The sequence below is a fragment of the Lonchura striata genome, chromosome 11, assembly GCF_050655825.1.
Source record: "Lonchura striata isolate lonStrDom1 chromosome 11, ASM5065582v1, whole genome shotgun sequence".
Lineage (NCBI taxonomy): Eukaryota > Metazoa > Chordata > Aves > Passeriformes > Estrildidae > Lonchura > Lonchura striata.
Genome location: NC_140713.1, coordinates 8124901 through 8138234, shown reverse-complemented (window position 1 = coordinate 8138234; position 13334 = coordinate 8124901). Strand labels below are relative to the sequence as shown.

Sequence of the window (13334 nt, the reverse complement as noted above, 5' to 3'; positions counted from 1 at the left end):
ATGAAGCAAAGCATGTCACAGCAGTGGCATTATTAGTAAACAGCTTTGTGACTGGCTGCTGGGGTACAGGAGAGAAAAAAGAGAGGCAAAAGCCAGTGCTGGTTTAGCACATCTCACACCCTCACTGCCTGGATTGCTTCCCAAAATGGGAGTGTCAAGCCCAAGTGGCAGCAGGGGTTTGGAAGAGATGAACGGACAAACCAGAGTGAGTGAGGTTCAGCCAGATGTGCTGGGTGCAGTTCAGACAAGGTGGAGTTTAAACAGACCCAGAACTCAAAATTTCCTGCTTTGACTTGCTCTATGTGTCTGTAAATTAAAAAGAGAGAAAGAGGTACTAATTATTTCTCTACTCCGTTAACAATAAAACTGGTATTATTTCAGACTCAATGTGTTCTACATCATTATTTCTTCAGCAGGGATTTTCTGTCCTTTCTTCAATGAGTTAAAAAACCAAGGTACAAAATACAAGAGTTTCTGCTAGACTGCAAGGGACCATATACTTATGTTTGATTATAGCTCTGCTGGCCTAAAGGTCAAAGGAAAGTTTTAGAATACTTAAGAGACAATTATCTAAAGTTCAGACTTTTCCAAAGGAATAGAACTAGAAATTATACAGACTATTATCTAAAGTTCACATTTTCAAAGGGAAAAGGTAGGAGGAAATGCTTATTCATCATCACTTTGCTGTTAATTTGGCTTTTTTTTTCTTCTGTCAAGAATTTATTTACTACAAGTTCTGTATTACAGAGTAGCACTAACGTAATTATTCCCCTTTCCAAGAAATTTTAACATATGAGAATGATGTATACACAATTAAATATTACTTTGTTCATTATTCAAAATTCCCAGCAGTACTTTTTATTTCTGCAAAGGACTACATGGAAATGTGTTTAGGTTTTTTTATTCATTAGTTGATTCAGCTGCTCAGTTTTGGCATAAACTGTTATTATTTAAGCCAACTGGTAAAGAGGAGAAAATAATCAAAGATAAAAAATATGTGACATTTTTCAATTATTCTTCTACCAATATATTTTCTCACACTAATGCTTTTCCTTTTCCTGTGCCCTTATTGGTGTTTTAAAGGATTGCAGACACCTCAGGTCTATAAAAAAGCCAAAATCATTCAAGTGTTTGTTAATTTGTCATAGGAATGCTTTGTGAATTGCCATTAAATATGCCAGTATGGAATGCAACTTGCTATGGGACAGGAAAGAGAATTTGATCAATCAGCTGAATTTTTATGACAAAAAGTTTTTTCCTCTGAACGTGATGTCTGTTATTAAATTTGATAGCAATCATCAATCTGCTTTTTTTGAAGACATCACAAATTCTTGACATATATGAAAAGTAGGTCAGTTTGAAATACCTGTGGATGCTTCAGTGTCCATATGGTTTGGCCATCATAAATCAGCAAAATTATACTGTAAAAAATGGCTTCTCTTTATTTTCAGATGATTTTGTAAGCCTTCTGTTTGAATAGAACATTTATGTCTTTACCATACAGATTAGACAAAGGGTTCTTTTTCTTGTAAATTCCTGCTCGAGAGGATTTTTTTAGACAGTCATCATGGAAGGCCTGGTACAGCTGTAAAAATACACATTACAAATTTTACATATAGATATATTAAAATACATACATATATATATGTCATCATAAAAATGTACTTTTTATAAATACAGCCATGATGAAAACACTAAGTTTAATCATGAAACAAAATTGTTATAACAGTTCTAATGAACAAATAGGTTATTTTTTCAGCTACTAACTATTGCCAAATTTATAACATACAAACTTATAATTGTACCCTTTTAATCAAATATTCCTTTAAAATGTGTTTCAGCCTAAGACACAGAAAAAAACCACTGTCTTACATGGGTGTTTCTCATAAAGCATTTTAATTTCATTCTTTTGGAAGCAGGAAACTGATGCTTCCAACTTGTACTGAAGTGGAGCCTGAGACAAATAATTCAGTTTTCCAGTTCAGGGCCCATTGTGAGCAGTGGCTTTTTCAAAGGTGAGCATGGATGAGGGTGTGCTTGGAGTTGTCACTTCTGGTTCTTGTGGTGGATCAGAAATGAGATCAGGAGTATTCTTTCCCAGGGATTTTGTAATTGCAAAAGGAAAAAAAGAGAAATTTTGAAATCACAGGTTTAGCACTCGTGGGACTGTGGGCAGTGACTTGTCAGAGCTGCAGTCATTGGGTTTTTCCTGCAGTGCAATCCTACCCATCTAAAAAGGTGTTATTTGTAAATCTCTTCATAGAAAGAAAATATGACTGAGAAAATATTCAAAAATAATAATGATTAAGGTGACTTGTACAGTGACTTGTTTAGACACCTCTGTATCTCTTGACAGTTTTATACTCAGGCTCCAAAAAGGGGATTGGAATCTTCCTATCATCAATCAATTTCTCTGTCATTAGGTTTGAATTCTGAAGAAAACTGAAAATAATAATGTTTGAAAGGATCTTTTAAAAATTTGTGTTTGACATTGTAAGGTTTCCACGAGTGAATATTAACTATTATAAGAGGCATATGCATATTAATTACAGTTATTAATGGTTATACAAAGCTGAAATGGCATCAGCATTCTCTTGAATGTTCTTTTCTAGTGCCCTTATAGCTGGTTGCTGAGTGTTCTAGAGCTCACATTCCTTCAAATGTCATGTGCTCTGGTTTTCTCTAGTTTCCATTGAAACCTTGATGATAATAATTCAATTGCTCAGTTATTTCAAGTTTTGGGTTTTTATTTAAGAAAGGGTGCTACCTTTGAACAGACATGGGAGATGAATGAGCTGTCCCTGTCTTTTCCTTATCAGAAAAAGCAGGGAGTGTCAGAGTAAGGATATTCCTGCTGCTCTTCTACTTGTGTCAAATAACTATATTTTACAGAGAATCTGAGATTTAAAAATGTACAAAGAATGATAGCTCTAATAAACAGGAAGAAACATATATTTCTGTTATTCTGCTGTTTCCAGCTGTAGAGTTTCCAATTAAAATTCCTTCTTCACATAAATAATATATAAAGCATAGATAACAACTTCTACCACAAAGTCCTTAATATCATTAATTATTTGATCCTCCTGAGGGCATTATAAAATGGATAAAAAAAGAAAGGCAGAATTCTGTAGGTGTAAGGTGGCACAGCAGGGAACTCCACTGATCTCAACATATTAGAGACTGCATGGGAATTAAAGAATTGCAATAAAGTGTGCAGAGAAAATGACACTTGAATGCAAACTCACTGCTTCTGATTTTTACTTTTGTTCTGTTATTTCATTGTCTGGCTTTAAATTGCAAGATGCATTCCTGCACAGAGTGGGAGTTGAAGGGGTTGACTCCTGCCTGCTAATTTCACATCCTGATTGCTGTTGATGCCATTAAAGTCACTCGAGTCCAGAAAATCCAGAAGTAGCTTTGTATTAAAATGATTGCATTTACATTTTCTCAAAATCATTCATCCAAGAGCCTCAAAAGAGATCTGGAAGATTTGAAAACAGCTGGGGAATCTGCAGAAAGCACTTGGCCCTGTGGTAATTGCTATGGTTATGCAAACTACCTTTGTCTAGAAACCACCCTGGATATGATTTAAAGACCTTTTGCATTGTCATCCTCTGTTCCAGCTGTGAGGGCGATATTCCCAAAACAGTCTCTTTCGTGATTATTTCAAGAATCTGCTTGTGAATTTCAGAGACCGAGAGTCAGCCAGGGAGCTGAGCCACCAGGTTTTGTTCTGTGTAAAAAAAGGCAGAAGTAAGCTCCGGCTCTGAGCTGTACTTGTGCATGCCCAGAGCTGTGCTTCTCTGACACTGATGCTGTGAGAGTTATTAAGATCTTACTCCATCCTGGGTGGCTGCTGCATCACCAGGGAGAGGGTATTTCATAGGGTTCAGGCATTTCCATGAATTTCTCAGCCCCTTCCCCACGGAGAAGGGCACAGAATTGTGGGAGGATTCAGATGGAGAATGTCAAAGCCCCTCCTGGATGTGCCTCCCTGGCTGGAGGAGCTCTCAGTGGCTCTTTGCCTGTGGCAGACAGCTCAGAGCTCTGTGAGCAGAGAACTTTGGGGCTTTTGTGCACATGCTTTGCCTTGTTTTGCTAAAAGTACCATGAATAAATAAACAACCCGAGCAGCAGCGCTGTAATGAAGGATCAGTGGGTTAATTGGGAAGATGAGGGAAGGTGATTGTCCCCTCTCCTGCTGAGCACCTGCTGCCAAGTTCATTCATGCAGCAGTGCTGGAGGCTGTTCCTGGAGAAGGCTCCTTCTGGAATGTCCAGAAAGGAGAAAGCAAATCAGATAAATTGAGTTTATTGCTGATCAGCTGCCAGGATTTATCTTCAAATTCTAAGAACCCACTAAAATGTTAACCCAGGGAGTCATTGTTATTCACTCAAGAGCCACATCTCCAGCAACACTAAGGTATATTTATTTTAAGACATAGCAATGAAGGGGAAAGAATTTATTGCTAAACAAAATTCCTAAGTCAAATGGAGGACTTGCCACCCATTGGCAAAACAATTTGGTAATTTAATTTTGCTTTTTCTATGTTCTGCTTGGCAGTTTCTTTTTTTTTCCAGGCATAACATGTTCACTTTTAATCAAACATGGTTTCTTACAAAAACAAGCAAGCAAACAAACAAAAAACCCACAACAAAACAACAAAAACCACAACTAAACAAGCCATCTGTAAGAAAAGAAAGTTATTCTCTTCTCATTGTTTGACATCTCTTCTGAATAGTTCTGACTGTCCAGCCATTGCAACTTATTTTGCACTTAACTAACAGTTAATATCCCAAATATCTTGCATCTCTTTTGCTTTCTCTCATTACTTTGAGCTTGAATTGATAACCATGGTGGCTATCAATTCCAACCAGGAATCAAGAAACCAGCTGGTTTCTTACACTCAGCAAAGCTTCACTGATGAGCACTTTTATTTTATGCTTCTCTCCTCTCTCTCACTTTTTCTGCCCCCTTCTCTTTAGAGTGCATCCTTCCTTTTTTCACTCTGTTATGCTCTGGTTTTGGCTTATTAGAATTTTCTGCAGCAGACAGGATGGAAGTGAGTATCTCAGGAGGATGGAAGGGATCTGAAGCTGTTCCCAACAAGTGCAGCTTCTCTTTTGCAGTTCTTCCTAAAGCAGGTGCCTTCTCTCTTTTGCATATCTGTAAAGTGCAGGGCTGTTGGGCTCAGTAATCAATCCTGTGCTCCAGCTTGGGCAGAGAAGGGCTGCAGCAGGTTCACAGGAAGGAACAGGCTGTATCAGTACAGATTTTAGAGCACTGTGCTATAGAAGTGTAAAAGTCTCTGGAGTTCCAAATAAATGACTACAGATGTGACACCTCTAAGTGGGATTTGTCTCAAAGAAAGAGCTGGAAATTGAGCGCCATATAGTTATTTTCTCTTTTGAAAGGTTAAAGCAAAAGGATTAAGGATGCAGCTTATGCTGGGATATTTTTAATTTTGCAGGAGAATGACAGCAGGCAGACGAATTTATTTTCCAGTATTTGAAAAACAGGAGGGGTGCTGAGAGGGAAAAGAAGGCTATCAGATCAAAAAAGGAACATTTGCACATCATGTAATCACTCTTACTTTGGTAGAGCTCCACACACCCATATTCAGGCAAACTGAGCTACAGAATTATTTTCCCAGCATGACTTTTCCCTTTTTGCCCTGCAGAGAACAAGTATGGAAGTGGTTTAACTTGCACATGTGTGTTAACACCTCTGGCACACCCAAGCAAGGAGGAGTGCAGGGTTTGCTCACTTCCAAATGTGTGTTAATTATTGACTTCAAACACACGTGACTTTTCCACTGCAGCACACTGGCAAATGTGACACTGGGTGTCATCAGGGACTTTGGTCCTATTTGAGTTGTCAGAATTCTTAAGAGCTTATACCTGAAATTTGTCTTCAGTAAACACATATGCTTCCTTTCATTTTAAAAAGGGCACAAGGAAGAACTAGACTATTTATTTAGCTCCAGGGTGCCATCAGTTTTGATGTGACTGTTTCCAACTGGAATAAATAAAACCTCAGGATTCCTGTGGAAAAAAAAATATTAGGAATACTTTTTGTTCTGCAAAGTGACCATATTTATTCTGCTCTATGAAGGAGCTAATTTTTAGATTGACCTTCATGTGTTGAAAATCTGAATTTATGAAAAATGCTGAAATGGTTACATCATCTTCAACATAAATTATAGTAAAAACCTCTCTAGGCCCTGTAAATGTGGTTGGTAGGTGATTCTATAATAGAAAATTATAGAATCACAGAATGTTTGTGTGGGAAGGGACCTGATCTTCAGGAGAAGCCTATTTTCATATGAGCACTCCCAGTGTTTTCTTTCATTTCATGGAATGACATTTAGCATTGCACGTGTCCATTTTAGAGCATAAAATATCAGGAGGCTTTCTTTTGTTCATGATGCATCAGGAAAATGAACCTCAACTTCTTCTTCCAAACAAGGTGTGCAGCTTTATTTTTAAATTGTCATTGGATCCCACATCAACACTCACACACAAACACACATACTTTCCTCTTCTCTGTGCCTCTGAATCATTTTATTAAACAAAATACCAACAGCAAACTAGTGGAAGTCAACATGCACTCTGTTATTATGATTCCTAATATTGAATTATTATTTTATTCCACAGAATAAAGCAGTTAAAAGTTAGAGAATATTTAATTATATAAAGAAATCAGAATTTTCTGCATATTTGACATGCCACTAATCATGATTTATACCTGAGTACTATGACACATACAAGATTATTGATATCTCATACATGTGTGTTTTTAACTGTCTAGAATCTGTAATTTTTGTAACTATGCAAATTAAAATCTGTATGATTATCCTATGAAAAATCAGCTTGTATTCATTAGGTGAACTGAGAGCTGACTGACTCTGAAAGATTTCTCTGTGTAACTCTATGGGTGTGTAGGATCCCATGCAGTCAGATGCCTCTTTATATTTCTAAAATTAACTTTCTGCATATGTGTGCAGAGGTAAGATGTCCTAGACTCGTTTGCTGTCTGCCTCCATGGGAGATACAGCCTGGTTTGCTCTCTTGTTTTCATTGAGGTCAAATAAATATTTAGATCTCTTAAAATTAGCCCCACAACTTTTAATGCATTTAGCTTTACTTTTCTCTTTATATAAAAAGTAAAAATCCTTTATAGCAGAGGAAAATGTGTAGTTTGTGCTTGTAAGGCAAGGAAGATTTGTGTTAATTGGTGAATATGCTTTAAGTCCGGGTTTCTTTAACATTTCATTTCTCTGTTTTTTTACTGGCTGGATTTTTTTGACTGCATGACTTGAAAAAAAAAAAGTGGTGAATCATGATGGAACGATATCTGCAGTGCTGTAGGCAGAGGAGAAATAAGGGATCATGATCTTCTAATCACACAAGAAAATGCATCTATTACATATATATATATATGTAATATACAATGTATGTATATACATATGCATATACATACATATATATTCCAGCTTCTGGAGGCAGCTGGACAGAAAGGGGAGGCATTTCTGTGCCACGTGCTGCTGACACGAGGAGATCACAGAACGTTTGCTCTGAGGTTCCTGAGGGCACTGAGGACGAGCTGAGACGCTGCCATTTTCACAGACTTCACAGAACCACTGGGTGGGAAGAGACCTTCAAGATCATCGAGTCCAACCCAGCCCCAACACCTCAACTAAACCCTGGCACCCAGTGCCACATCCAGGCTTTTTTTAACACATCCAGAGATGGTGACTCCACCGCCTCCCCGGGCACGCCACTCCACGACTTTATCACGCTTTCTGTAAAAATCTTTTTCCTCGTTTCCAACCTAAATTTCCCTTGACGCATCTTGAGATTTTTGCCTTGCAGACAACACCCTGAGCATCCTGGCCAAGCACAGCGGCTTCAGCCGGCAGAAGCAGGAGGTGTACCTGCTGCCCATCGTCATCAGCGACAGCGGCACGCCACCCATGAGCAGCACGGGCACGCTGACCATCCGCGTGTGCGGCTGCAGCAGCGACGGCACCGTGCAGTCCTGCAACGCCGAGGCCTACGTGCTGCCCATCGGGCTCAGCATGGGCGCCCTCATCGCCATCCTGGCCTGCATCATCCTGCTGCTCGGTGCGTGCTGGGCCACGGCCCGGCCTCACAAATCCCCTGCGGGCTCCGAGGAGGTGTGGGGGTCAGAGAGGAGGAGGAGGGATGGTCTGGTCCAGCACCACGTGCAGCAGCACTGGCAGTGCTGGCAGCACTGAATCCCTCCTGTGCTAAGAGCTGGACAGAAGCCGAGAGAGCAAAGTCTTGCTCTGGCGTAGTCACACACACGAGTTACAGAATAAACAGGTGGGGAATGGGAAGCTGAAAATCACATTGGGGTGTTGAGCAGCAAGGTGAACATAGTGTGGACTATACCTGATGGAAAATGGATCTGCTGTATATCCCAAGACTTGTATGAATCATGGAATCAGAGAATGTCCTGATCTGGAAGGGAGCCAAGGGATTGTTGACCTGCAGACCCCCAGGGATCACTGACCCAGCCCCTGACCCTGAAGACCCCCAGGATCACTGATCCAGCCCCTGTCCCTGCAGACCCCCAGGGATCACTGACCCAGCCCCTGTCCCTGCAGACCCCCCAACAATCCCCCCAGGGATCACTGATCCAGCCCCTGACCCTGCAGACTCCCAGCATCCCCACTGTCCATCCCTGGTGTCCAAATGCTCCTGGAGCTGTGGCAGCCTCGGGGCTGTGCCCATTCCCTGGGCAGCCTGGGCACTGCCAGCACCTCTGGGGACACAGAACCTTCCCTGATCTCCAACCTGAGCCAGCCCTGCCCAGCCCCAGCTGCTCCCTGGGTGCTGCCCCAGCCCAGAGCAGAGCTCAGAGCTGCCCCTGCAGCCCTGGGAGCTCTGCCCTCAGCTCCGCTGCTGCAGCTGACCCAGCCCAGTGCCCTCAGCCTCTCCTCGGGTGGCTGCTGCAGGCCCTTCCCCAGCCTGGGCTCCCTCCTTTGGATGCCTTCTTATAGCTTTATTTCTCTCTATTCTATATATATTTATATTTGTATTTTTCTATTAGATGTTTATTCTGGATTGTAATGGCACAAGAGACTTAATCTTTACAAGTTAAGCACTGTGGTATATTTTAATAAAACATACAACATTTGTGTTCAACATCAAGTGAGGGAGAGAAAAGTGAGAGTCCTATTTCTGCACTTTGCTGCTTCACTTTGTGACTGAGATTTACATCAGTAACTGCGGTTTAAGCATTAAACTGCAAAACGAAGCATAAGCCGTCTAGAGTTTTTTATGCATCTATTCATGATTCTGAAATTGAGCTGAGCTCTTTCTATCTCACTTATTTTCTCACTCTCTTTTTAGTTATATAATAGGAGTCTTCTCTTGCAACAGGTAAAAAAAGCACTGATTTTGTTCTGCCATTAGGGCTATGTTTTCAGAAAAACACCCTCTAATTTTTGAAAGCACCATCCCTAATGTAGATCATTATAGACTGTGTGAATAATGATAGCACGACTTCACTTCCAAAGGGAAAAGTCGAGGCTTGAAATTACAAGTATGGGAAATCTTATTGCTTCTATAAAATTGAGCTTCAGATGTAAATATGAGCTGATAATCAAAGACTAGATGACTAATTAGAGCTTCTGATCCAATTTCCTTCATGTGAAGGGGGTTGAAGTCATAGGTCTTTCAGCTTTTCACCCTGATTACTCCCAATCCCACAAAAAGCAGCCTCTCACCTTCCCCAGCTGCACTCACCATGTGGTGTTTGGGTTGGAAATGTTTTGCCTAATCAGCTTGTGGTGCTCTCTTTGCAGTCATTGTGGTGCTGTTTGTGACACTAAGAAGACATAAGAATGAGCCTCTGATCATCAAAGATGATGAAGATGTGAGGGAAAATATTATTCGCTACGATGACGAAGGAGGTGGAGAGGAAGACACAGAAGCCTTTGACATTGCAACTTTGCAAAATCCAGATGGAATTAATGGATTTTTGCCTCGTAAGGATATTAAGCCTGATCTTCAATTTATGCCCAGGCAGGGTCTTGCACCTGTTCCTAATGGTGTTGATGTTGATGAATTTATTAATGTAAGGCTTCATGAAGCTGATAATGACCCCACAGCTCCGCCATATGACTCTATCCAGATTTATGGCTATGAAGGAAAGGGGTCAGCGGCTGGTTCCCTTAGCTCCTTGGAGTCCTCCACATCAGACTCAGACCAGAATTTTGACTACCTCAGTGAATGGGGTCCTCGCTTTAAAAGACTCGGAGAACTTTACTCAGTCGGAGAAAGTGACAAAGAAACTTGACAGTGGATTACAAACTTTTTCCCTGTTGACTTAATGATCATGTAATATTCTAGGGCCACTGCTGTTAGTTAAAACTAATGTGGCTTTTTGTTTTAGAGGCAAGTTTAGCGCCAGTCATCTATAAAATCAACTACATTGTAATGTTGAACCAAAAAAAAAAAAGTATATGTTAGGAGGTTAAGTCTTGTGGAGTGTGAAGTAAAGTATGTGGAGTGTCTAGAAGTCTTTGGATATTTGATATTCACTTGACCACTCAGAAGATGGAGATTGGATCTTTGATTATCTTCAGTGAATTGAAAAGAACAAAAAAGAAATTGGTGCTCTCTTAGGAAATGGACTTGCAGGGATTTGCTGTTGAACAGTAGCTCCTGCCCAGTATGTGTAAAGCTAAAGGTTTGTTTCTGCATTGCCAACAAAGATCCCGCCACAGAAATGTTCAAAGCAATATCTTGGTCTTCTTAGCAATGCTGAGCAGAAATAGCATTGCCAATTCCTACTGGCTCCTACTGTGCAGTGACCATCCATTGTACATACAGTAATTGTTGGCCACGCAACCACAGACTGAATATCATCTTTAAATATTGTGTCAAGCCTTAAAATATTCACATGTTCTTAATCCATTCCAGTGATGGGTAATAAATACTAATGTGTAGAGATTCACAGGCAGGGCTGCAAAACCTTGCTTCACAAAAGGATCTTTTTTTTTTGAAGAAGGATCAACCCTGTGCTTCATCTTCTGAAAGAAAAAACTGTGAAATGGGATGGACTTACATAAATGAAAGAATTGCTGATTTTATTGCTAAAGATCGAATTTATTTGTTTAATCTTTGAAATAAATATTTTATTGATGTCCATTACTGCTTTTATTTATTAAGACTGATAATCTATAGAGTAAGATTATGAAGAAAATTAAATTATATCAGTTAGATTTTTTTTCTATATATAATGAATGTTTCATACATGTACATTTTGAAAAGAAAAATGACAAATTGTTGCAGGTTAAAGCAGTTCCCTGTCCATTTGCAGTAGCTGAATTTTAAGAGAATGCTGGCAGGAATTAAACATTGCCAGAGAAAACTTTTGACAGTTTTATATCTTCTTCATAAATCTTAGTACCTGGTGTTTTTAATACAAGCACAAACAGCTGGAAGTAAACTGGTTCATGTGAATATTTAAACTATAGACTTTTAGAAATCCACACATAACACAGTACAGTAAAAAAAAAAACATGCTTATAGTTCTCCACTGTATTAGAGCAGGAACCAGTGTGTACATAATTTTACTGCTTCTGTTATTAGCATTTTTTTCTATAATATTCATAGTGATGCACCAGGGCTCTTGCACACAGAGAAAGAACACTAGAAGCTGCAAGCATACTCAATTTGTAATGCAAACTTGCCATTTAGAAGTAGCAATTGTATAAGAAAACTACGTATTACATCAAAATCATTTTAATTTTCTACTTTGTTTCGAAGCTATATTATCATTTGTTTATTTACTCCATGTATTGTATTCAGAGAAACTCCTGTATTGTTTCCTACTTTGTGAAATATATTTTTATAAATACTTCTCTTGTTATTGCTTTTCTTTCAGGTTTACCTGGGCAATGCAAAAATGAATCTGCCAGAATAACTTCATAATTTTTGGAGGAATGGCGTTTCTTCAAAATTATTTATTAATTAGTTGAATATAGACAAAATTTAAAAAAGGAAAATGGAAAAAAAGGAGAATATTTGAAACCATTTTTGACAGTGATTGCAGAATTTTGACAGTAATGGGAGCACAGGAGTTGTAAGTGTCTGATTCACTGCACCATGCTGAAAAATAACCTCACATGATTTTTGTTTAAGCATTCCTGGTTAAAACAACCCACTGACTTAAAGCTCCTCAATAACACTTATTCTGCAAACAAAGAATTCTTAACACATCACCCCCTGACTTTTTTTTAGCTGCAGCACGCCTTGGTTTAGTGACTGTAGTCTATGGGCAGCTACACATATACATATACATATATACATATGTATATATATACAACTTTGATATATATAATAAGGATTTTATTGAAATTCTTTCATTAAGTACCCAATACATTTAAGTTGCACTGCAGTAAAACAAAAATGCTTTTGAATAATTGAATCTAAACCTTTTGGCAAAACACTGATCTAAACAGTGAAGTCCTCTAAAGGTAGGAAAGGAGATCTCCTGCAGATTTCAATGAAATCAAACATATTTCTGTAACTCACTACAAGAAAAACCAAATACACTCTTACTCATCACTTGCTCTGGGTGCCAGGCTGTTCTGAGCTGCCATGGCAGATCCAACACCAGCTTAAACAGGAAAGGAACTGGGAGCTGGGCCAGTTTCTGTGTACATCCCAGTGGTGGGAGCCAGGGAAGGTGCTGTGAACATGGATCATGGCATTGGCTGGGGCCACCTCAGCGTTCAGGGCAAGGCATTCTGTGAGTGAGAGGCTACACCAGAGAGTTTAGCAGAGCTCTCTTGTAGGAAAACTCACAAATAGAAAACCTTCTGATTGCCTTTCTGATTGAAAGTTCCATCTGAGACCACGACAGTGCATTCAGTAATAAGATTTCCAGGAAAAAAAATCCCATCACTGGCCCTGTAGGAGAGGCAAAGCATGACAGAAATCTCATCATTGTCAGTCAAAAAGAGATGAGAGGCACTGCTACTGGGCAGAGCTCAAAATTGGGCATTTCTACAGCTTTTAAACAGGAATAGCTACAATGCAAAGGGGAGAAAAAGAATTAATGAATTTCTGACCTGTCAATAGAGATGTGCTGTTTCTTGTGTCATTGCCTCCCCACTGAACAGAAATTATTAATTCTGCAAACTAATTCCATGTAACCTGAATATAAAATTTATACCAATAGCCAATTACCATTTAACCAATAGAGGGTTAAATGTCAATCATTCAGTTTTCTAGTACTTCTCCTTTTTTGATAATTAATTCAGCATAGAATTATTTTGGATAACAACAGTATTT

General features: G+C 39.3%; 1 protein-coding gene across 3 annotated transcripts in view; it reads left to right on the top strand.

The window, feature by feature from the left end:
* CDH8 (cadherin 8) overlaps positions 1-11895 on the top strand; it is a 159758-nt gene extending 147863 nt beyond the window's left edge. For all 3 annotated transcript variants that reach the window (XM_077786269.2, XM_085589455.1, XM_085589456.1), the window contains 2 exons: positions 7875-8126; positions 9836-11895. In XM_077786269.2, the coding sequence (XP_077642395.2) occupies positions 7875-8126; positions 9836-10329 (746 nt within the window). In that variant the 3' untranslated portion in view covers positions 10330-11895. The remainder of the gene's footprint in view (positions 1-7874; positions 8127-9835) is intronic.
* The last annotated feature ends 1439 nt before the right edge of the window (positions 11896-13334 follow it).